At 45.8% G+C, this 26335-nt stretch overlaps 1 protein-coding gene and 1 pseudogene across 9 annotated transcripts in view; one reads left to right on the forward strand and one right to left on the reverse strand.

Annotated features, from left to right (window-relative positions):
- Positions 1 to 26335, reverse strand: part of Spata13 (spermatogenesis associated 13) — a 310379-nt gene that overhangs the window by 46149 nt on the left and 237895 nt on the right. For 6 of the 9 annotated variants that reach the window (XM_074043734.1, XM_074043735.1, XM_074043731.1 and 3 more), the window contains 2 exons: positions 24313 to 24681; positions 22017 to 22161 (listed from right to left, as the gene is read on the reverse strand). In XM_074043734.1, coding sequence (XP_073899835.1) covers positions 22017 to 22161; positions 24313 to 24681 — 514 coding nt within the window. The other 3 variants (XM_074043739.1, XM_074043736.1, XM_074043738.1) reach the window with 3 other exon arrangements.
- Positions 2268 to 2657, forward strand: LOC109695561 (cytochrome c-like; annotated as a pseudogene).

Genomic DNA, 26335 nt, shown 5'->3' on the forward strand with positions numbered 1-26335 from the left:
GAAAGGAATTTCATGAAATATAAATAAAAGCCAGTAATAGTATCAGTAGCAAAACCAGACCCCACCACTCATCAAAGACAGTCCACACTTGATCCTTACTGTTTCTCCTTTACACTTAGTTCTGTGCCATAAGCACAACCCATTTCTTTGAAGGACTACTGTACACAACCAAAACTCTCCTCAGGACTCTTTCCTGGTAGGAATGAACTTTTTCATACTCACACCTAATTGAGGTGGGGGGCAGGGGGGGAGGGAGGGGGAGAGAGAGAGAGAGAGAAAGAGAGACAGAGAGAGAGGGAGAGAGTACACCACTCACACCTGATCAGAGGAGAGAGAGAAGAAAGAAAGATGGGAGAGTGTACTCAAACCCGATCAGAGGAAAGAGAGGGAGAGATGCGGGGCTGGGGGGGTGGGGAGAAAGAGAAATAGACACAACAGGAAGAGCGTGGAGTCGACAACATTGCCTCACATAAGAATCTGTCCTCTGCTCACATACCCATGTGAAGGCTTTCCAGACTCCAAAATCTTGCCATTTCCCCTCTGGCTACCATCCTTCTGGCTGAAAAGCTGAAAAACGGCAGCACTCTGAGCAGGACGGGGTGTGAGATGGAGGAGCCCTGCCCTCAGTGCCTCCTGGAGGCTGCTCAGGCTCGCTGCTCCGGGAACTGCAGAAATCGCTTATTCACTGCTTTAGCGCTGTGTGTCGGGCAGAGCCTGCCCAGAAACTGACAGCTCGCCCTGTGTGACTGAGGGTCAGTCGCTCCAGCGACATCACATCACGAGGCCTTTGGGAGGAAACTCTAAACTAAGGCAAATCCTACGCACACCAACCCCCCTGTGTACTCCCAAGCCTACTGGGGCAAAGGCTGCCTTCAGGGACAGGGGATGGAATGTATTGGCTGCTTTTAACTCCAATCTCCAAACCTGAGCTAGACTTTGAGAAAGCTTTTCCAGTGCTATTCATTTCATGAGGGAAAAGCACAGAGATTGCTGAGTTCAAAAATGGAGTTAGGATTTCATACTATGGTATGACAAAAATTTGAGTTATGATTTTACATTATGCTAACTGTAAATTTATGAAACCACTTTAAAAGAGGTTTTTGTTTAAAAGATATATGTGTAAATGAATATGTGGGTACCTCATCTGTGAAAGTAATGTATCTGCTACTATGTAAAATATATTCTACAATAAAAAAACGTGTTTTAAAGGAGGTTCTCTGTAGATAATACTGTGGATTAATTCTTACTTCCTCTGTACTTTTCTGCATTTCCCAAATAATCCTCAATGAGCAAATTTTCCTTACAGTGTGCATCCTTTATTTCTTCTCGACAGGAACTCATTGCCTTTCTCATGTCATAATGAATGAGATGACAAGCACAGTAGCAATCACATGGTCATCTCAGTAAGAAAGTCATGGTGATGAGCCTGTGTCTAAAATCTGTCCCACAACTAAGTACTCTACTGTAACTGAATCAGGACCCATTTCCACAGGACAGCCCAAATCCCTCATCTGCTGGGTGGGGCAAGCCCAGCACTGGTGTTTGAGAACTTATCACCAAGTATTTGAAGGAGGGGCTTTTAATTTAAAAAAAAGTGGGGATTAATAAATGTTAGCTGTCCTCTTACTGCTGCTGCTCACAAAATCTAGAAATCCCTAATTACGTGCCAGTTACCACAGAAATCATAGGACCACGTCTGAAGCTCGCTTGGAATGGCAGCACCCAGGAAGCTGAGGCAGGATCTCTTTGTGCAGGCTAGCCTGAGCTACATTATGTAATCCAACTCAAGACAGAACAAAAACCAACCACAGCACCAGGGGGTATGGCATCTGCTTACTCTATAAGAGGGCTTGCATTCAATCCCCAGTACCACACAAAAATAATTAAGAGTGACAACAAATAAAATGCCAACGCCAAGTCCAAATAAGATGCTGTGAAGTTGCACGATTAGTTATGACACCCTTGTTATGTCGCAGGCTTTTCTAACCTTCAGACACTTGTGGCCATTACTCCTGGCAGCCCACCCCTGAATCCAGCCAAGGAACATTTTCTATGGAACTTCTACTTTCACACACCCACAACAGACACGTCCTTGCTCTCAGCACATGGTGATGAAGCATAAGGTCCTCACAGACAGATGCTTCCCAGAATCCAAAACTGTGAGAAATTAATTTCCCTTATTAAATAACAGAAAACCCTTGAGATTGGGGTGTCCAGCTTCCAAGCAGTTTCTTCCATGGTGATAACGACAAAAGAACGAATTAAAGATGGGTGATGTTGAGAAAGGCAAGATTTTTGTTCAGAAGTGTGCCCAGTGCCACACTGTGGAAAAGTGAAGCAAGCACAAGACTTGGCCAAATCTCCAAGGTCTGTCTGGGTGCAAGACAGGTCAGTCCACTGGACTGTCTTACAGAATGCCAAAAAGAACAAAGGCATCACCTGGGGAGAGCATACACTGAGGGAGCGAGTGGAGAATCCTAGAAAGTACATCCCTGGAACACAAATGGTCTTCACTGGCATTAAGAAGGAGGGAGAAAGGGCAGACTGGATAGCTTATCTCAAAAGAGCTACCGATGAGTAATATCCACTGCCTTACTTATCACAAAACAGAAGCGTCTCATGGCTTTTCATGTGTGCCATCATTTAATCTCGTAACACAGAATTCAGATCATGAATGGCTGACAGAATATTTTTGTTGGACAGTCCTGATTTAAGTAAAATTGGCTTGTAGTTAAGTGAATGTGGTCTTTAAAAAAAAATCCAGTTAAGTAAATATTGTCACATTTTCCCTTTTTAAAGATATCATTGGACTTAATTAGTAATGTTCAACTTTTCACAGATGGGGAATCCTATCTCAAAACATAGTGAGGACTTGTTTTATATTTAGATTTATGTAACTGGTTATGTGAATATGTTTAAAAACTGGGAAATTCCCTTCACTATCTCAAAACCACGTAAGACTCACCTGAGTTTCAACTTGTGACCATTTGCCTTGTTCGAGGCAACACTGAAGATAAAGAAGTAATGTCTATAGTTTTGGTCTTGACTATACAAATTCAAGTACAATTCCCTGCATTTAAAAGGCTGCCTTTTACTTACTGAAAGCATTTTAGTGTGGTTTATGTAGAATATCAACACTTTTCACATTTCATAGTTGACCTGTAAGTTCAGTTGCTTTCAAAAATGAGTGTGATGAGTACAACAGCAAGTTAGACTTAACTTTTGTATTAGGTCAGACTAAATTATAATTCAGGATTTTCTTTAAACAGCTATTCAGAAGCGTGCACACACACGCACGCGTACACACACACACACACACAAACCCTGTGGAACTGCTGGGTATGTGATTGGTACTAGTGCTCTTTGACAACTCATTAGATAGAAGGATTAAAGTAGAGGGGATAATAATTTGTAAATTATGTGGCCATAATACTTAAGATAATGAAAAACAAAAATGTCACGTATAAAAAGAAAACAGACAATCTACTGTAAGAGTGAAACACACACAACCAAGTCAGCTTCAAATTCTTCCTTTACAAGTTGCTTTAAAAGAGGATTTAGTACTGGGATGGAGCTTGGTGGCAAAGCCCTGCTTAGCAAGGGCGAGGCCCAGGGTTTGACTCCTAGCACTACAAAAAAAAAAGAAAAAGTCCTTTGAATCAGATGCAGTGGCTACTTGAAAGGCAGAGGTACAAGTATCGCTTGAGCAGGAAATTGAAAGTCAGCCTGGGCAACCAGTAAAAACCCATCTCCAAAGGGGGAAACGGCCAGTTGGTACAACAAGGGCACATCTAGCCTCAACAGTGGTGGTGCCTTACTGATTCAAAGACTCCATGAAGCCATTCTCTGTGTAAGAGGACGCTCTATCGTGGAGAATGTCCTAAGTCCTAGTTGTGTAGGATGTTCCACAAAAAAAGTGGTGTCTATTTCTTGGACACAGGGTACATGAGTAATCTACAGGCCTTGTAATAGTGTGCAACACAGAATTTCCCAGGCTTCTTTGGCCACAAAGCTTTCTTCTTACTACAATGCATATCACTACTGCAAAGAATGTGTCCCGCAGCACTGGCATGATTTGGGCTGGTCAGAAGCGATGTGTGGCCCTCCCCAGTTCTGTGGACTCAGAATCTGCCTCTTCTCAAGACCCTAGGTCACCCCAGCTGCATTCAGGTGAAGGCCAGTTGTTCTAGGCAATTCTGCTGTCTGTTGTGTGTTGTTTTTGTGCAACGTATGTGAGAAACTGCTGTGAGGCAAAACCCTGAATGCTGGCCTACTTTGGCTTTCAAGTCAGAACCTGGCGTGGGTAGACCTGGGTTCAGTGGAATGAAGAGCTGACAAGCAAAGAACTTGTTGGAACTCTAACAAAGTTCCAAGTCCAGCGGAAGCACATGAAGCCACAGCACTTTCATTTTCTGAAAATTGCTTTCAGGAAGAAAAGGCTTCTGCTGCCACAGGTCCTCATCCTGCATGCTCACTTTCACTTTTCATGGCATCTGGTGCAGAGGGTGCCTTCTGTGTGCAAGGGCCTTTCCTAAATCAGATGTGGGGTCAGGGACTAGATTAGGTTGGAGCTTTGGGAATTTAGGACCTTGGTAAATAAACAAACAAAACCTGCATTTAAATGCAGCCCTTCTAACAAAGCACTGCTAATGTAGAAAAGGGTATGATAGAACAAATACAAGGATAGACTTTTAGGTTTTTATAAAATGTCCAGTGCTGGGGATGCAGCTCCGTGGTAGAGGATTTACCCAGCAGGCCCTGGGTTCCATTCCCAGGACTATAAAACAAGGGGGAAAAAATAAAACTAAACAAAAAAATGTCCAGTGCTTGGAGCCTACATTTACCAACTCTATGAGAAGCTACAATGAAAACCTTAAGCACAGTGGACAGAAGTGGTAAGACCACTTCCAACTTACCCTATTGCACTGGGTATCACTGCAGTAAGTCCCCAGCATGGGGGAGCACAGACACTGACTGCTGACAACGCGAGGAGAATGAGACAGGCAGCCAGCCTCACAGCACTAGAAATGTCCAACTTATATATCGAATACCTAGAAACCAAGATGAAGTAAGTGTTGAAAGCACTCAGTAGGTTCTGATCATGTTTGTTCTATAAACATAGGGATTTAAATTATTTTTGGCAACGTGGCCACCAAACATTTTTTTTTTTTTTGCAGTACTGGGGTTTGAACTCGGGGCCTTCACCTTGAGCCACTCCACCAGCCCTTTTTTTTTTTTTTTTTTTTTTTTTTTTTGTGAAGTGTTTTTTGAGATAGGGTCTCTCAGAACTACTTGCCTGGGCTAGCTTCAACATGATTCTCCTGATCTCTGCCTCCTTAGTAGCTAGGATTACAGGTGTGAGCCACCGGCACCCAGTTAAACCCTCTATATTTACCTCCATGTAAAAACAAAATGGCCATGGAACTGGCCAGTAGCAGTACCTCATACCTGAGGCAGCAGTCACCTCACCTTTCTAAGCACTATTTCCTGAGATTGACCAGATGGCTGTTCAGGTTCCTCCCAGCTCTGAATCTCTGGCATCTTCTCTTACACGTCCACCTTGTGATTGCAGAAAGGTTCCCAATATTGGGAATCTTCTTAGCAACCAAAACTTCTCACCTGCTGCTGGTTCCCCAAAGAAGCCACCTCCCCACGTGGTATCCCATCTGCACTCTTCCAGAACCCAGCAGATTCCTGCCTCCACTCCCTGAGCTACAGGACAGCCACCAGACAGTAGGAGGCCTTGAGGGATAGAGAATTGCTCCTCTTTGGCCCAGCACTAGTCAATTTTTCAAATCAGGCTCAAGGTGGAAATCACCTTAAGGGACCCCTGCATCTGGCTGCCATTGGCTGGGCTGAGCCACAGTCTACATTTCTTTCGGGGCAATAACTACCCAGAACAAGGAGGAATAAAACCAGGATCCATGGGCACTTACTTGCACCTCTCCGTTGACATGGGGCTGTGCTTCCCAGTGCTGGGATGAGAGAGTCCTTCACTACATTCACTTATTCAGACAAGTGTCTCCATCATCAGCATAAGCAACTGAGCACTATGAATGTATTAAAGCAGACTTCATTATGAATCCACAGGTCACAGTTATGCTGTGACACCTAAAAGACACTGAACGTCACACACAGCCTAACATTCTCCAGCATACACGGTCCACACCTAGGACACTGCTCCAGCAGGCCAACTGCACCTGGGTGGTGTGGCAGGGTGGGCCAGGTCTGACTGCAACCTCACGGCGCAGCTGCAGGCCCTATACCACAGCAGGGAGGACACAACAGAGGACAGCACACAGGGAATGGAGAAGCTGGAGTTGCCAGAACAAGCTGTGAGAACCACCCAAGGCATGCTTGAAGACAGCCATGAAGGAAAAGCTCCCCTCTGCTTCACAGCTCATCCTGGGTCACGTGGACTTGAACACACAAGACCACAGAAAATCTGCGCTCGGTGGCTTGAATGAACTCTCCCATCACAGCATACCCCAAGCTCTCCAGAATTTCTCCTACTAAGATCCTGGGAACTGAGCACTGACTACAACCTGGATTAATGCAGAGCAGGTTCAATACCCTTTAAAAGATGCTCTTTCTTCACTGAAGGCCAGGGTTTTCCTGTCCTCTAGAAGCCACTGCATGTGCTCCTTCATTCAAGGCCCAGTCTGTATTGACTGGTCCTTGCTCTCTCTGGACAGCTTGAAAGCCAGTGCCATTGCCTGCTATTGCAGTGGTGCACAACTGAGCTGCCCGTCACTGAAGGCATTCAGGCCTGAGGCTCCTTGTCAGTGACATCAGGCCAGTCACAGGGACCAGGATGGCCACTTGAGGGTTGCAGGCCAGGTGTTAGAACTGCTCTCCCTCTTCAGATGGTTAATACTCTTGTCTTATAAGAGTCACTTTTCTGAAACTTGGCAACCACATGACATTTTGAAAGTTTTTCACTTTTTAACTCTAGCAGTTTAGAAAGACTTGAACAGACATTGGTTTAGGATTTCAGGATGTTTTAGCTGCTAGAAGATGATTTTCACTAGTTTTCCAAGGAAACATTAAGTACTGCATCATGTTTTCCTGAGACAGGGATGGGAACACTATGTTCCTCTTTAAAAACCCCGATTATAGGCAATAATAAGGGCATACCAGCTAGAGCTGCCACTGCAGAGGACAGGCTTGCGGGCCACAGGGCTGCAGGCTTGCCATGAGCTTTGCTCCTGTACACAAAGGGAAGGAAGCCTTTCACAATCCCTAAATTCCTCAGGCTCTGTGGAATCCACACTATCTCCCAGCAGGGCAGAGATGAGAAGTTTGCTGTGCGGTCTTTGTTTGTTTGTTATTTTTCTTTTTACTATGTACACTCAGCAATCAGAATAACTCTCAGTGAAATCACTTGGCTATAGTAGGTAAACAGGGATCAACCGTTTTAGACATAAACGCAACCAGCACCCCAAGTCCCTCAGTATGTATGGGAAGGGAGACTGGAACTTGGTAAGACAGGGTCACCAACGCCTCAAGTAGCTCCCAAGAACTCTGTCGCTAAAACCCTTAGCAGGTGCTAAGCAAGGAGCATCTAACTGTGTATCTTGTTTCTGGCTCTTTACTGAGAGTAAACTTTTGAAAAGTGATTTGAATAAAATGCAGACGCATGCCAGGTATGGTGTGATGGCTTATACTATAACCCCATCATTTGATTGTAACCCCGGATCCCCAGCACTGGGAAGATAGAAGGTAACAGGGAGCTCAAAGCCAGCCTGGGCTACATGAGTTCAAGGCTAGCCTACACAGCCAGACCCTGTCTCTAAAGAATGAATAAACAAACAAAACCAGAGGCACAGAGAGATAATAATAATTACAAAAAAAAAAAAATCAAACCCAAGCCAGGCAGCTCATACTTATGATTTTAGCTACCTGGGAGGCTGAAATTGGGAGGATCATGGTTTGAGGCCAGCCTGGGCAAATAGAGAGATCCAATCTCCAAAATAACAAGAGAGCAAAGTTTCGAACCAAAGGGCTTTTTTGTTGGTGGTACTGTTTTGAGACATAGTCTCTGTTGTATCCCAAGCTGGCATTGAACTCTTGATTCACCTGCCTCAGCCTCCTTGGTGCTGGGATTACAGATGCACACCACAAAGCCCAGCCAAAAGTTTTTTTACGGTATATTTAATGTCTTTACAAAGGCATCACACAAATGCATGTGCATGCCTATACATATGTATGTACCCCAAATGCACCCCACACCCCACCTGCACCCCACATCCATGCCTATTCTTGAGCACCAGGGATTACTTTTCTTTTTTCCCTTTCTTGTAACAAAAAGTTTAGTTGAGTTTCTGGGCAGATTTTGGAAAAATCACTAGGTAATGAGTAAAATGTGGGGTCAAAATAATGAATGAAAAAGACTGAGCCAAGGTTTCCCCTAATAACCTGAGTGCATGTATTTTAATTAGCTTGACCTACTTTGGGATAATAATTAACCAGAACATTGTCCACACACATTGGGGAGCTGTAGGGCTTTCCTCATTTAGACTGAAGTGGCTTGTCTAGGTTGAGCCTCTGGTCAGCCCAGGTAAACAGTAACTTTTGATGTGAAGGCTCACTGTTTCTCACAGTCCTTGTCCTGGGGTAATAGTGACAGGTGCTCCCTAACGAGTTAATGGCATGTACTCAAACCTGCTGTGTGCCAGGCAGGCCTACACATGTGTGGGAAGACACTGCTAACTAACTTCCCCCTTTAGAGAGGAAGACATGGAGAGCTGGCTACGTGATGTGCCACAGTCAGCCAGCCAGCCAGCCAGTCGATGGACGATTAACAGACCCAAAGGTCTGTCAATAAGAAAATGGTCACAACAAGGACTACAACAAAACAACGGCAGAGTAGAACTGTGTGGGCGTCCTCCCCTTTGTCACTGGCTAGGTCTATCTGTCAAGAATTCTCACTGCCTTGTTCTGTTGAATGTCCTAAGGAAAAACAGAAGTATACTGCCATCTTTGTAAAATTTTTATTTCCAACAAATTAGGAATAGGACTTTTCAACAATGACCACAAAAAAAAAAAAACTACAGCAAAGGAAAAATTTTTTTCTTTGTTCTGACCAAGCAAAAAAGTCATCCAAGTTTTAATAACTTTCTTAACTTCATTAAGGACTTTTCAAAGAATTATGTTTCAATAACCTCTGACAATTCAATTTATTTAAAAATCAAATTTGAACCAGGAACCGATGGCTCACGCCTGAGTCCTAGATACTCAGGAGGCAGAGATCAGAAGGATCATGTTCATGATTGGGCAAATAGTTTTCCAGAACCAATCTCAAAAAAACTCATCACAAAAAAGGGTTGGTGGAGTGGCTCAAGGTGTAGGCCCTGAGTTCAAGCCCCAGTAACCCCCCACATAGAAAAAAATTAAATTTGAAATGATATAAGTAAGCACTTATTATGAATGAGTTTTCCCACTTCTTAAGTGTTGGGATCTTAAAATTCTAAAATCAAGGAGTGGAATTTATTTTGCGGGGGGGAGTGTGAAGCCAGAGCCTTTTGAATGCTAGGCAAGTCCATCACTGAGCCCAGTCCCAGTCCCAGCCTTAGGAACTGAACTTCCTAATCTATACATAAGACTACTATTTCTACCAAAACCTAACATTTAGTGAGGATAAATACTGCCATATTCATGTTTAATGAGATTTCAGGTATTGCAATAGAGGGCCAAAATAATTTTTAGTATGGTAGTCTAACAAATCATTTAAAATTAGTCCTTAACGTTGATCAGCTATTTTCAGCTTTAAAATCAATATAGATTAAGCAAAGCAGATAAACACTTCAATCTTAAAGTCTTAACCCTTTCCACACCCTCGCACTGCATTCTAGCCCTGCCCTAGCCCTGACCCCTAACTGTTTTTATCAAGTTCCTCCACACCCCTGCGTCCACAGGCATTTTTCACTCTGGCCACTTTGGTCACATGTGACTCCTTGAGACAAGGTGTCCCTACACTGCTCAAGCTGGTCGGGAACTCCTGGCTCAAATGATCCTCCTGCCTCAGCCTCTCAAGTAGCTGGGACTTACCGTAGACTACTCAGCCCTGCACTTGACATTGTTAACCACTCCTTCCTCAAAACCCTGGCTGCTTAGGACATCTGGGACTCTACTTACCTGCCTGGCTAGTTTTTTCTATCTTCTTTGTTAATTTATTTTCTGTTACTGGTCCCCAAATGTTACTGATTGTCAGAGCACCCCTGCCCCATGACTCTCAAGTCCTTACCTGGGTCCCCCTCCCTCACCAGAGTCTTGAAGGACTAAGCTGAGCAGTTCCAACTCCACCGGCCTGGGTGGGAAGCAGCTCCCCACCAAGTGCTCTGCTCCCATGCTCCCTGTACCCAGGCATCAGTGTCCACGCTGACTCTGTCCTTGCCCTCAATTCCAGACAATTATCTGGACTGCGCCAGTTCTTTCCCTGGCACTACTGTTATTTTACTAGTTGGGGGGCTCCAGGGCCACTTGATTCAGCACTAGACTCCTCCCACTCGTTCCAGAATCTAAGCCATAAAATGCAGATCTGATCATCTCACCACACTTGAAATCCTTAAGCAGTTCCTGGCTGGCCCAGGTTCCTTCCTGGCAGCCATCTGCCAGTCTAATCTGCCTCTTGACCCTTCACCTCCACTTGCATCCTGCCAGAGCCTCAGGGACACAGCTGAGATCCCCCGGCCTGCAGAAGCTAGGGCTGCCTGAAGTCCTAAGCCACAAAAACAGACGCATGTATTGGTGCCATAGACATCTTAACCTAAAACGTGAGGGTGCAAAGTACTCATCTTTGTCCTGACACGGGACGGGAATGCATCCTTCCTTGCACGATCCACGCCCACTATACAGCAATTATGATTTCCAGTTCCACCTTCTTTAAAACACAGCAATAAAACCAGAGACCCTGGTGAGGCAGTTTGAGTACAGATATCTTGATTTTTTTTCTGTCAATTCTCATTTGATTTTTTTGGTTTGTTTTAGCAATCCATGTTTTTTTGATTCTTTCCAAAGTATTCAATTTCACTTTCAGACTCAATTTTTTTTCCTAAGTCTTATATTTATATTTCAGTTGACCTATAACATGTAAGTTCCATTACCATAGTAATAATTGGCTGGCAGAGTGTTTCAAGCGGTAAGAGCACCTGCCTAGCAATCATGAAACCCTAGGTTCAAACCCCAGGGCCAGGAAAAAAAAAAATAACCATACTGTAAACAGTGACTGAAAAACACACTGGATCTGAGAAGCAGGTAGCTTAGGGAAGCAATCATTGGATGCTGTGGGCATTCAGCCCTCATCTGATAAGCATGGGGACTGGCCAAGGTCTGTATTGAGCTACCCTTCTCAGTTTCCCAATGAGCTCTTCCCTGGCCTCCACTCTTTGCCTATCTTGTTCTTCCTGCCTGGAATACATTCTCCTCCAACAACGAACTTAATCTAATTCCCATCACAGCCTCCAGGAAGCTCAAGAGGCTTCCTAGATCTGATTGCCATTCACCTCTCACAAGTCTGCTGCCTTACCTGTAACAACCTGGCCTTTACTCCAGCACCTCATTTATAGCAGGGGCATGATATACGTGAGTACTATTATTATTATTATCATTATTATTATTTGCAGTGCTGGTAATCAAACTCCGCAGCTTGTGTATGCTAGGAAAGTTCCGTAGCAAAATAAGAAAATATCTTTGAAAGCAAGAGCACATTTAAACAAAACAAATGAGGGGAAAAAAAGATAAAGGAAAATACAAATTAAAAATAAATGAGTAAAAGCATTTGCCTAGCATCCCAGGACCATGGGGTCCAACCCAGCTCCATGAAATAAATAAATGAATAAACCCAAGTCAGAGTGGTTTCAGGCAGCCTGCACATTTCTTGGATGACACGATTGTGCCAACATCTATCTTCTAGCATTCCCTAATGGCTTCAGCGTACCCACGCGTGGGTTTACAATCAATATTGGCGCCTGATTAGGAAAAAGTAAAAGTAAACAAATGCATACATAAGTAAGCCTTTCCATGTGAGCGCTGCACAATTTCACTGTGGCATGAGACCTGGGGGCTGTACCCTTGGGAAGATGCCATCTGTGAAGGGCACCCCAAGTGTGCCTTGAAACTCCTGGGCCTTCAGCACAATGGGAGGGTCCCGTACGTTGTCCCTTGGATAACCAACCTCACAAGTGTGCAGGGAACGTTTACCAGAAGCAGCAAGGGAGCAAGGCTCCAGGGGCCGTTGTGGGCGGGGTCCGGGGGAGGAGCAGCCACGCGACCCACAGGGGTGGGGTGGGGGTGGGGTGCAGGGGTGGGGGCAGCTCCCCTGGCTTCGGGATCAGGCCCCAGCACAGGGACAGAGGCACAGGGGTCCCAGGCACTCAAGGTTGGCGGCCAGAAGCCACGCCCAAGGGCGCCGCGGCTGCTTATCACAGGCCGGCCGGCTCCGCCCATGTAGCGCGCGGTGACCCCGCGCTCCGCCCTCCCGTCCCCGCCTTCGCCTGTTCCCCGCTCTGGCAAGGATGCGCACATGGCCACCGGGCAGCAGGAGGCCTGCCTGCACTACCATGGCGCGTTTTGTAACGGGCATTTCTTTACAACAGTCCTCAGTTTGCTCTGGTGGCAAAAGGAAATGTGGAGTATGCTGCATTTGTTTTATCATTAAGGAATTTAAGGATTGGGGTGTTGCTCAGTGGTGGAGCTCTTGCCACCACTCTTGCACAAGGCCCTGGGTTCAATTCCCAGTACTGTAAGAAAAAGAAAGAATCTTAAGACATTTTGGGTATGTCCTCATGCTTATCTTTTCATTGTCTTTTAAAAAGACCACTTTCAATACAGCTTAATACTTTGTTTTTTGAAATGGTGCTGGCTACATAACTCATCTTTCCTTCCTCCTCCTCCCTGGGATGTGCACCACCTGCTTGGATTCAGTTGCTTTCTGTGGCACTGGGGTTTTGAACTCAGGGCCTCACACTTGCTAGGCAGGTGCTTGAGCCACTCCACCAGCCCTTTTCGTGATGGTTTTTTCAAGAGAGGGTCTCTCAATATGCCTGGCCTGGCTTAGAACTCTATCCTCCTCATCTCTGTCCCCCAGTAGCTAAGATTACAGACAGGAGCCCCTTGTGCCAGGCCAAAACATGAATTCGTAAATCCTCATAGCAGGTTTTCAAAACAGTTTCTGCCTTCACCAGTCACTGGGAACACTGATGGCTTCACATCCCCTTCCCTCAGATCTGCCTTGGGTTGGTTCTCAATGCCCCCCGGGATGCCAAATCTGAGGACACTCAAGTCCCTTATGCTTGACAAGCATCCTGGCACAAGCCTATACTACACAGCTAGACCCTGTTTCAAAAAAAAAAAAAAAAAAGGTAAAAAAAATCATGTATTTATTTTAAAAATCTATGCACATCTTCTCATATACTTTATTTTTGTTTTGTTTTTGGAGACAGTGTGTCACTATGTAGTCAAGGCTGGCCTTGAACTCCAGCTCCTCCTGCCTCAGCCTCCCTGTGCTGGGATTTCAGGCTTGCAGCAGCACCTCTCACATACTTCAGACCATCCCTCGATGACTAACACAGTGGAGGCACTGTGTAGACACCCACTGCAGCATGTCGTTTAGGGAGACAAGAAAAGGTGTGCATACACAACAGCAATTTTTCTTCCAAATATTTTTGATCCGCAGTTGGTTCAATCCTTAGATTAGAGTCCCACAGCTGGCAAGGGGGCTGAATGTAACTTGGGTCATGCAGGATGATCTATAGGACCGGAGCGTTAGGGCTGGGGTGTAGGACGCTTGCCTAGCATGCACAAGGCCCTGCCCTGGGTTCCATCCCTAGCACCACAAAAATCCAAACACAAAAACAAAACAAACAGCCAGACAAAAGGACTCTGGAGTTTTAGTTGTCTCCTAATAAAGATGTGTGTGGAATGGTTTTATAAACTGGTTGTTGGTGACTCACAGCATTCCGATAAGGACGAGAGACTCAGCCTAGGTCACTGGAAGGCTAGACTGGGTTGATTTCATTCTTTTTCTTAACTTGGGAAAACTAAAATATAAATGTAAAAATTAAATCTGGCAATTATTTGAGCATGGAAAAATATTAAAAAGTTATAAAAAGTCAACATGTTTATACCTTGTCAGAAGTGCATTTTCCCTAGTTTATTTTTTAAATCTAATTACTATTGTTCCTAACCTTGTTATTCTTTCCTTTGTCATCTGGAATTATTATTAAATACTCCAATATAGTACTTACTGGTTAAAGTGCTTTTTAGTTATTTATTATTATCTTTTTTTGGCAGTACTAGGGTTTGAACTCAGGGCCTCATGCTTGCTAAACAGGCACTCTACCACTTGAGCCACTTTGCCAGCCCTTTTTATTTATTTTTAAGAGATGCTAGAGACTGAACCCAGGACCTTACAGGTTCTAAGGAAGCATTTTACTGCTGACAAACACTGCCAGGACGAAAGTGCTTTTTAAAACTATAACAGATAGTTACGATTTTTTTTTTTTTTGAGATGGTCTCACTGTGTAGCCCAGGTGATCTTGAACAGGAGCTCCTGCCTCAGTCTCCTAAGTGCCAGGATTACAAGTGTTAACCACTAGACTCAGCCTAGATAAGATATTTTTGAAAGCAGTATACCCAAATCTACTGACTTTAGGGCTGGTGGAGTGGCTCAAGCAGTAAAAGCACCCACCTAGCAAGTGTGAGGCCCTGAATCAAACCTTAGGGCCACCAAAAACAACAAAAAAAACCCCCCAATCTACTGACTTTAATGCTTGTGACCATAAAAACTGCATTCAAGTTTAAAAGCTAAACTAGGTGCAGTGGCACGAGACTGTATTACCAGCACTGGGAGGCTGAGGCAGGAGGATCTGGAGTTCAAGGGCAGTCTAGACTATATGGTGAGTTTTAGGCCAGGAGCTATAAGACCCAGTGGAAAGAAAGGGAGAAAGAGGGGAAGGGGAAGAGAATAAAAATAAAGGAAAAAACTAAGGAAACCAAATATTCTTTCTGAGAGCCTATTAAGATAATCGTGGTTTATCGCACAGAGTAAATTAATCTGGATGGAATAAGTAGACAGGGAAAATGAATGGACATAAAAATGAGAATTTTGAAAAGCCATCAAATTTGACTTCTAATCAAAATATATAAACTATTTAAGGGACAAAGTATGAATGGATACATCCTAAAGAACATGGAACTCAGGGAAGCAGGTTGGGATGGGGTAATTTGTTTTGAATGCAAGAGAAAAGCGTCATCAAAGAAGAAAACAAAAGGCTGCAAAGACAGTTCCCTGGAAAAACGTTATAACAGATGTATACCTCCTAAAATCCAGGTAACAGGGAGCCACAAATACCAACAAAGCAACAGTGCTGGGCTGTGGTGTAGCTCAGTGGAGAGTGCATGCTTAGCAGGCTTAAGATCCCGGGTTCCCTTTGTTCCTTCCTATTGCTTATACTCTCTTCAACAAAATTAGAGATAAGGGCAAAATAGTTTCTGCTGGGTAGGGAGGGGATTGGGGGAGAGGGAGGGGGCGGGGTGGGTGGTAAGGGAGGGGGTGGGGGCAGGGGGAGAAATGATCCAAGCATTGTATGCACATTTGAATAATTAAAAAAAAAAAAAAAGAATCCTGGGTTCCACCCCCAGCACCATAAATAAATAAATAATGAAGACATGCGTTTTTCTAGATGGGAAGCCTTCTACTCATAAGCTTTATAAAGGGATCAGAAGTGCCACTGTGACTCATTATCCTCATTCTACTATCTAAACACCACACCCTGCAATGGCTAAGGTACTTAGGACTGTCCCATGTGACCTTCCTTTATGTACTCTAGGGGTTCCTAAGATAAGGCTCGAGAGAAAAAGGCCCAGCGCTAGAAGGAGCGTAACACGCAAACTTCTGAGGACAGCTCTTCACTGAGAGGATGCAGGTCTTCATTTCTTTTCTTTCTTTCATTTTTCTGGGGGGGTTTCTGAGACAAGGCCCAGACTGGGATCCTCCTGCTTCAGCCTCCCAAAGTGCAATGCTGGGATTGCAGGCACCACGCACAGCATAAACTTCCCTTAGGATCCCAGAACACAGAGGTCTTTGCAATTCCCTGCTTAGCACCTGCACAGCAACACGTGCAAATCCACAGGGACCCTCTGGAGGAGATGCAGCCCAGCCTGTAGTCTCACTGCTTCCTTTCTGCCCCACTGGGTCCTAACAAGATAGGGCTAAGAGAAGCTACACCTCTTCTTCAGGGTTGGCCTTGAATAAACCTGTAATTCTTCTTCCTAGCAGTGGACAGCCTGGCTATTTAATCCAGCAGCACCACCATTATCCCAACTAACAAAATGACCAGCAATTCTCTCATCTCACCAAATATCCAGTCCCTATGAAAACTTCCCCACTTGTCTCAAAATGATCTTTGTTTTCTTTTGGCTTTTTGTTTTTGTTTTTCTTCTTATACAGGGTCTCAATAAACAGCCCAGGATGGTCTTCATTTAGAGATCTTCCTGCCTTAGCTTCCCAAGTACTTGGATTACAGGTGTGCACCACAATGCACAGCTTCAAAAATTTTTTTTCAACATTGAGGTTTGAACTCAGGGCCTCATACTTGCTAGGCACGAACTCTACTACTTGAGCCACTCTGCCAGCTGCTCTTGTGTGTGTGTGTGTGTGTGTGTGTGTGTGTGTGTGTGTTGGTACTGGGGTTTAAACTGAGGGCTTTGAGCCTGCTAAGCAAGCACTTTACCATTGAACCATACCTCTTGCCCAAAATGTCCTTTATACACACACACACACACACACACACACACACACACACACACACACACACACACATATGTATAGTTATATACATAACTGGTTTGCTGGTATGAGGAGCCAAACAAGATTCACACATTACATTGACAAACATAACTTGGATTAAGTTGGTATCACTTGGGTGTCACCCGTAGGAAATTCTTCATTCCATTTGTGGGCTCATGGAGCTGACCATCCTTCTGGCACTTTGGTTATACATAATCAAACTCTCCTTAGCATCTAAAAAGAAACCTTGGTAGATAAACACTGGGAACAGTCCATCATGTGAGCCCCACACTCCCTGACTCTGTCTCCCAAGCCAGAAGAGGAAAGTGGTGGCAACATCTAGAAGTGATACACTGCTGAGCTCTAGGTCATAGATGCCTCTGTGGCAAGAAGACCTGGACCCCCATGCAGGTAGGGCACCTGTCATGGGGATGATGGGCAGTGACTGTCACAGGCAGCAGGGCCAGCTTGGGTGACAGAATGATCTCTGGTTGGGTCTGACAGGTTCTGGAGTATCTAGGAGCAAAACTGAGGAGTAACTCTATTATGGCACTGCTTGATCTGTGTAGCAGGAAAGCATGGTCTGGCCTGAGCCAGCATGACAGAGAAACTCAGGGCCTCTGTATGAAGTGGAACCAGGTTACCTTAGGTAGGCATCCTACTACTTTTAGTCTTCTTCCTAGCAAAGGGACCTTCCATCACTTACCTGGTAACTGTGTCCCCAAGACAGGAAACCCCCCGAACAGGAAAAATGTGTGCAATGCCCTTCCTAATCCTTTGTGATTAGAGGAGGCATGGCCTCAAGGAGGGCTTAGCTGGTGTGGACACATGTTTGGGAGCTGAAGGCTTGACTGAATGGCTTGGAAGAATGTAGAAAGAAAATGGGTTAAGCATTGGTTTGGGGTCGGGGTGTGACTGAGTATATCAGAAGACTGTCAAAGCATGAGAAGATAAATGTCCCCTGTGACTCCTTATATAATAATCATGCAGACACAATGCCCCACCAAGCAGACACCAGTTGATCTTTGCTCTTCATCTTGACAAGTGGCTCAATAGTGGACTCATTAAGCTAAAAAAAAAAAAAACAAACCCAAGATCTAGGGTGTGGCTCAAGTGGTAGTGCTTGCCTAGCAACACTCCTGAGTTCAATCCCCAGTATTGCCAAGAAAACCAAACCAAAACAAAACAAAACAGGAAAAAAAGGGTTATGGTGGCAGATACGGATGTGCATCCTGGGCTAAAAACCACATTAATAAAGTTAATGACTGGGTTCTTTGTAGGAACCAGGCAGGTACTTGTGGAAAGCTGACTGCAGTGGCCCTTTTCCTCAGAGGGGCTGGGTCTCATGAAGGCACCTGGGCTGTTGTGGCCTCCCACATAGCACTGCTCCTCCCCAGAACTCCCCAAAGACTCCTCCCACCCAACAGTAGCTGAATGTCATGCAGGTTCTAGGCAGCCTATAAACTCGCCTTGGTGCTGCCTTGCTGCCCAGGAGGGGCACATGCTCTGAACCTGTGACTAATGTCACCACCGGGGAATGTTCACCATAGCCGGAAACCATAAGTAAACACAGAAGTAGTTTCTTTGGTTACTTCATGACACATCTGCAGAACATTTTCCTCCCCTCCAGCAACTCTGCTCTGTGTAAACTTGAGTTTAGTCCCCCAAGTGGAATTCCCAACCCTGGTCCCACTGAGTCAGAACCCAGGCTGGAACTTGGGGAGATGAGCACCCAAGGAAAATGTGATGGCCTTTGTGGTCACTGCCACCATGGGTTCTCAGTGGTACTCATGCAGTAGCCTCCACATCATGTCCCTTCTTTTGCTTTGCCTCCCCTGAAGCACAAATCAGAACCTACCACCCTCCCCTGGCAGCCCATTTCCACTGTACTCACAGTAACCAGCTGCTGGCCTGAGATGCCCTCTGTCTAGCCAAGGCCCACTGACTGCAAACTCGTCTTCTGTCTCTCACTCCCTGAACTCCAATCTTTCTGCCTCCTTGCTGAAGCTCAGATATACCAAGCTCCTGCCTGTCTTTGCACATCTGATAAACCTGCTGGGACCACTCCTCCTTCAGAGCTTTGCCTTGCTGTCTTTACTCATTGCTCAAGCCCTCTCTTGTGTCACCTCCTGCTTCTACCTTCTAGAGAGAAGCACCCACGTTCCTCTTCCCAGAACCACTACTCATGCCTTAGGGAATCCTATTTTATGAAGAAGTACTTGTTGAAATGCTGGCATGTGCAGACCCCCCTCTGTATGATCTGGGGACTGGTTCCAGGACACGATGGATTCCAAAATCCTTGGATGCCTGAGACCTTTCTATAAAATGGCATGGGATACACTTCCTCCTGCATACTCAAAATCATTTCTAGATGACTGACAGTACCTAGCACCATGTAAATACCATGTAAATAGTTGTTATACTGCATTGTTTAGTGAGTAAGACAAGAAGGGAGTGTAGCCTCTCATGCACAAGGCCCTGGGTTCCATCCCCAGCATGGGGCGGGGTTGTGTACATTTTCAGTGAGGATGCAGTATTTTCCAAATCTTTTCTATCTGTGCCTACTTGAATTTGTGGATGCAGAACCCCCAAATATAGAGGGCCACCTGTATACTTTTTGAAATGCTTTCTTTTTGCTTTGTTGAGGAAGGATCTCACTATATATAGCCCAGAATGGCCCTCAACTTGTGATCCTCCTGCCTCAGCATCTCTGTGCTGGGATTACAGGTGTGTCCTGCATGTCAGGACTCTAATGATTTATTCTTGGTTTTATCCCAAATGATAAAAACAGTACCTAGCTCAGAGTTGATGCTCCACACATTTTTGTTGGTGAACCAATTTTTGACTAATAGTAAGGAGGAGAGGAGCCAGTGGCAACTCTAGACAAGGAGGACCACCTCCTCTTGCCACCAGAAAAGGCTCTGAGAGGTGGGGGATCAGGAGTGGGAAGAATGTGTGCACAGTCACAACCAGCCAGAGGAAAAAATGAAGCTCCCTTTCATGATGTCATGGGTTCCCACATGCTATATTGTGTGTCTTCTGTGCCTTTCCCCCACCCACTTCCCATTCTGGTGCAGTGCTGCTCCAGTGAGAAACACTGAAAAGGTGGGCTGGGGGTGTGGCTCAAGTGGTAGAGCACATGCCCAAGAACCACAAGGGCCTGACTTCACACTCGGTCCTACCAAAAAAGAAAGGAAAAGATACACCGAAAAGGCACTGTGAGAGAACTAGAGAAGAGTTAGTACTCAGGGTCCTGGACCTGCTGTAACTGATGAGCCTCTGGGTTCTAGGGAGGAAGGTGCAGTGGGGGGAGGGTGCTTGTGTGGAAATGGATATCCTCCCTGCTGCTGTCTTTTCATCTCTAGCACTACCTGCCCAATTAAATACTTGCTTCTTAATCCATTCTCCTGTCCTGTAAGTGACTGAAAGGGTTTGTTTTGCTAATTGTTGTCACTCGATGGGTAGTGAGTCAGTGAGTGAGTGGACAGAGGCAGGACCTGTCCAAAACCTGTTCTCAGCCTCAGCAACACGAAGCCCAAAGACCTGCCCGGAACACAGAAGGCAGGGGTCTCAGAGGCCCCAGTCCTTCTCCCCGTCCAGCGCCACTAGGTACTGGACAGGTCCCTAGCTTGGGGACCCAAATCCTCCATCCTGGGACCCCAACTCTTGGGAGAGTAACACAGGACAGGCTGGCTTTCACCTTTCCCCTGCTGGCATCATGGCCAATCTTCTACTACCTGACTTCTTCTTGTTCCTTGGGTCTCGGGAACAATCCTAGTGGCCATCTATATTAGCTACTTGTATCATCGCTGTGACCTGACAAACAGCTTAAAGGAGGAAAGATTTCCTTTGGCTCACAGTTTCAGAAGATTCAGTTCATGGTTGCTTGGCCTAGGCACTTGGACCACAACATCAGGAACTGTTCACTTGTTGGCAAATAGAAAACAGAACACAAAACAGGAAGGGGCCAGGAACAGACACCCCAAAGGTCTGCTCCTGGACACCTCTTCTTCCAGCAATGTCCCACACCTCTGAAGCACCAAGCCCAACACATGAGCCTTCTGTGGAGACACTAGATAATCAAACAATAACACCATCCATGTCCTGACACTTTCCAATACTTCCCCCTTTTCTTACGCTATCCAGAGCTCCTTTTTGTTGATTTCAATAAAAGAATAATATAACCAAAAAACTTTTTTTAAACAGAACAGGTGTCTTTGATTCTCAGCCATCATGAGGTAGGCAGCTTTGGTCTGCTGTGTGCTCCCTGATGTGATGGGCTGTTCTCCATCAGCTCAAAAACAACAGGCCAACCAATCAGAGTCTGAAACTCCAAAACTGTGAGCCAAAATAAACCTTTCCTTCTTTACATTGATTTTCCCAGGTATTTTATCACAGAAACAGAAAGCTAACACATTATTATTTTGAGAAAAAGTTCAACTAAGCTAAAAAAACAAAACCATAAACAACACTCCAGAAAGCATGAAATAGGCTGTTGCCTATGTGTAGGGCTGGAGAAGAAATCCTTGACCTTCCTAATACCCTCACAATACTAGTTCTCCTTCCCCGCATTCTTTGTAAATCTTTGATCTCATGTGTACACTGGTAAATCATGGAAGATTTTGGTTGGATTACGTCCCCCAAAAGCTCATGAAGTCCTCATGCCCAGGCCCCATAAATATGATCTTATTTGGCATAACTGTATTTGTAGATGATCAAGATAACAAAGTCATTAGGGTGGACCCAAATCCTGTAAACTTGGCATCCTTATAAAAGGGAGAAATCTGGACACAGAGAGGAACAGACACACATGTAGGCCAAAAGCCATGAGCACAGAGGTGGAGAATATGGATGCTGTACAAGCCAAGGAAGGTGAGGCTCTCAGAAGCTGGGTGAGGCCTGGGGCCGAGTCTCCAGCACAGCCTCAGAAGAAACCAAGTTGGCTGCACTCGGTTCTCAGATTTCCAGCCTGGCCTTATTCTTACTGGGATGGCCCTAAAGAAACTTGATACGTACACACCAGCAGAGGGGCAAGATCCCAAATTCAGTCATCTGGACTCAAAGAACACCCACTATGAGAGCTGACAACACATCCCTCCTGAGAGGAGCTTCCCTGCCCTGGGCAAGCACCGACCTGGCCTAGTGACAGGAGGAAAGTGCAGGTACGAGTCACCCAGGTGCCTCGGGCAGCAGCCACACACAGGGCCCAGGAGCCCCCAAGACTCACCGTTGGATGCTCTCATCTGCCGCCGGCGTCCTACACGGTCCAGCCCAATGGGGGTGCTCTGGGAAAACGTGAAGGGCCGGAGCCTGGCCGACACGGCCTTGTAGGGTGGCACCTGGTGCGCAGGCACAGGAGGCCTTGCTGCTGGCTGTGAAAGGAAACAAAAACTTGTGAGAAGGAGCCAGGAAGTCTCAGCTCCCGCAAGCACCAGCAGCATGTACTGCCTTCTCACCTCAAAGCCACTTACGGACCCTACCAAGAGCTGCAGGCTAGGCCAGGCTCAGTGGCAATCATCAACTCACTGGCTCACAGTCACAGCGTATGTCACTGGAGGGCGGCATGTCAGTGGGGAAGAGTGAGCGAACGGGAAGCTCTGAGGAGAAGTCAGGTTTAGGAAGCGGTGGGCTCCTGCATGGCTACAGCTGGGGTGAACGCCTTGCTGGAGCAGCTCTGGAGGAAGGAAGGCCTGCCACAGACCACAGCCTTGGTGACAGGGCTGTCCTCAGCCACTCACTCAGCCTCAGCTTACTCTCCCGGCAGCCTGCTCAGAGGGGCTCCTACGAGATCTGTGGGCTTGAGGACAATTTCTGCTTACAGAAACTAATGACAGTTGGACTTCATTTTTAAAAGTTGGTCGTCAGGGTTGGGGATATAGCTGAGTGGTAGAACACCTGCCTTGCATGTGCAAGGTCCTGGGTTCCATCCCCCAGCACTGCAAAAAGTAAATAAAAGATTAAACAGTTTGTTTTCCGTGGAACTACCTAGGTCTATTTGAAATCATAGATAATGCCTTTCTGATTTTCCACAGCTATGATTCCAAGGCACACTTGGATTATGCTTTCCTGTGTTTGTTTTTTTTTTTTGGGGGGGGAGGGTGTTAATTTTTCTATCCACCTCCCTAATTTAGGTTCCAGGATAGGAAATGATTTGATTACACTCTTATTTTTACTACACTTGAGACAGTGTCTCAAGGCCGAAGCCGGCCTCAGCCTCCCAAGTGATGGATTACGGGTATGTACAGGTATGCCCCACCATAACCAGCAATTAGTACACCTTTTTTTTGTTGTTGTTGTTACTGGGAGTTGAACTAAGGTCCTTGAACTAGTTAGGCAGGTGTTCTACCACTTGAGCCACTTTGTTTTTGATGTTCTGAAGTGAAACAGCACTTTAAGTGCTTTAGATTGCTCCTGTACTGTATTCTGGGCCAAAACAGATTATAATTTGCTTTAGTTCAGAATTATTTCCCAACAAAAGAAGCTTGAAGATTTTGTGGTATTCATCAACCTAATTTGGGCTTATTTTAGCAATTCAACCCACTTGAGTGAGAACTGCCTGCTATAATGAAGCACTGATAGGCTTTGCAGGGAGAATGTTAACACACAATCCAAGACTAATACAGAATTTCTTTTTGAAGAGAATTTTACAGGTTACTTAAGACATCACTTAGCAGTTTTTCAAAGTGAAAGTGGATATATAAACTATTCCTAGACTTTCTGTTCTGTGAATTTGACCATGGCCGGGGGATTAGCTGAGCTAAATAAGTATAAACTTCTCCAGGACAGAGCCTTTATTTAAATGTTTTATAGCCTCAAAGTGCTCACCAGGCACTTGAGAACCCTTGTCCAATTACTAACTATAACATGCCAAGGGACCAAGAGTGTTTGCTGACAAACCAGCACACCAGATGCGACTCAAAAGTAGAGTAAGGGGCGTAAGCAGCTGGGTGCTTAGCTTAGCACAGAGGACTTGTCTAGCATGCCTGCAGGGGAGGAGATGACAAAACAAACAACAAAAACACCTTCGCAGTGGATCCTTTTAGGAGATAAGGTAGTCATTTATTTCCTACCCTTTCTTCTCTTTTTTTTGCCATGGTGGGTGTGGACCCCACAGCATGCAAGGCAAGTGCTTACTACTGAGCTAATCCCCAGCCCTTCTATTTCTTCTTCATGTTCATCTTCTCTACCTTTACATTTTAACCATGAGCCCCTTTTCTTTTTCAACAATGACTTCTTTGAGGAAGCTCACTAACTACGGCCGGCTCCCCTCTCCTGTAAGACTATAGTCTGGTCATAAGTGAAGAGCAGACTGGTGCAGTTCATTGGAGATGACAGGAAAGAGGAGGATTAGTAAGAAGACGTCCAGATGACAGGTGGTTAGGCAGGAGGAAAAGGCGATGAGTAGATGGTGGTCCTCCAAAAAGCAAAAAGAAGGAGAGGCTTTCTGGCTTAGTTTGTAGGGAGGACAGAGGCAGGAAAGCTGGAGGGTCTTTGGTGGAAGGGAGGTGCACACCAGATCTTACTTGAGTCAGGAGGTTTTCGATGTCCTCTGTCTGTCTGGGGCCATAGAAACTGACCCCTTCTGTCACTGATATGGGGCGCCTTCTGCGGCCTCCTCTGCGGCTGCTTGCAGGGCCAGTGGGGTCCAGGCCAGTAGGGATGGGGATCTTGCTTGCTGGGGGTATCCCATCCACACTGTCCTCGCCTGGGGGATCCACAGCCACAGTGTCTTCAGGAATGGACAGACTTCGGCTGGCCAGCTGGCTGTAATCAGACAGTGGCCGTGGCCGGGCATGCCTTCCCGAGCCCCATCTCCTCCTGGAGATGCGGGGTGCCTCGCTGTGCTCTTCATCCTGGGTCAAGCCCGGCCTCCAGGGGTCATCAGTCACCACCTTTCCAAACCAACAGGCTGCGTGAGCTGAGATCCAGGCAGTGTCCACCAGCAAAAAGTCTGTGTCCCCTCCTCCCCCACCTCAGTCTCTTTTCATTGGTTTACTTAAAACAATTATTACCTGTGTGACACAGTGAGGACACAACTAAAGCAAAAGAACTAAACCCATCTTTCACTCCAGGACTAATCATGCCCATAATATGAGACATTAAGAAAGCCAGTAGCAGGGTGAGTTGACAAAATGCACTTAAAACTAGGTATGTGTTTCCCAAACATGCAATATGGTAGTGGTGGAATTGACCTGCCAGTAGAAGAAAGCTATGTGGAATGCAATAATGGGCCTTATTTCAAAACAGAAGGTGCTTTAAGATTATGTACAGGGCTGTGGGGTTTAACACTGGGGTTCTGTTGCTCACTGCAGCCTTGGGGCAACAGTGTGATGGGAGAGAATCCTGAGCTAGATCAGGCTAGCAACTAGCTGTGTGGGCGTGGACATCTCACAACTATATCCCCAGCCCTGGATCTCAGATTTTGGACTGGACAAATCTCACAGCTCAAGATTTTATGACCCTCAGTCAGACATGGTAGCTACACACCTGTAATCCCAGCACTCACTAGGAAGGCAGAGGCAGGAGGATCTAGAGTTTGAGGTCAGCCTGGGCTAGATAGCAGGTTAGAGGCCAGCTGCAATTTTTTTCAAAGGCAAAGCAATAGACCAGAAAAACATTTCAGTTTGGAATTGAGCACACTTCTGTGTCAGCCACTGTCTGGACCACGAGCTGGCCTCGCAACCTCAGACAAGGGACTTAGCTTCTCCAATTTGGTTCCAGGGCTGTTCACAATCCTGGAAAGATCCTCAAAGATGAAATGCAATCTTCAGCAGACAGAACCACCCCCAGGGTTTGCTCCTGCCCAGAGACAGGTAAGACTCTTATCTCAACAGATCCTAGAGGTCTGGCCACCAGGAAGGCTGATCCTGAGACCAGGCAGGAGGGCTGGCCTGCAGGCCAGGCCTGAATGTCTTCAGTTCTTCCACCCCTGTATACACATGTGCGTGTGTGTGTATGTGTGTACGTGTGTGCATGTGTATCTATGTGTGTGTTTACATGTGCATGTGTGAAGGCTGGCTTACATAGCCCAGGCCTCCCCAGTGCTGAGATTACAGGCACGTGCCACCATGTATGGCTTGTCCTTATACATTCTTTAAAAATAAAAACATGAAAGGCTGTCAGGCCACAGGTACAGGGAAGACAACGAGAACAACCAGACAACAAGAAGGTGGAGATGCCTGTATAAGAAGCAGGTGACAGCAGGGCAGGCAATGGGTGCACCTGAAGGCAGGCAGCCAGAGAATGAATGAGGAGGCCCCAGCCCACCTGCCCCAAGACTGGGAGGGCCTGTAGAAAGCTAAATGGTGGTGGGCCAGAGAAGACAGGCCTCTTGCTAGTAACACGGTGACCTGGAATGCAGGCCTGCTAATTTTCAGTCTGATGTGTACAACATCATACAGGAGTTTGAGGCCAGCCTGGACAACACAGCAAGACCCCATCTCAAAAAAAAAAAAAAAAAAGTGGCAATGTAAATACTTAATTCCCCTGATTTAGTCATTATACAATACATGTGTATCAAATTACACTATTGTACCCATAAATAAC

The sequence above is a fragment of the Castor canadensis genome, chromosome 10, assembly GCF_047511655.1.
Source record: "Castor canadensis chromosome 10, mCasCan1.hap1v2, whole genome shotgun sequence".
Taxonomy (NCBI): Eukaryota; Metazoa; Chordata; class Mammalia; order Rodentia; family Castoridae; genus Castor; species Castor canadensis.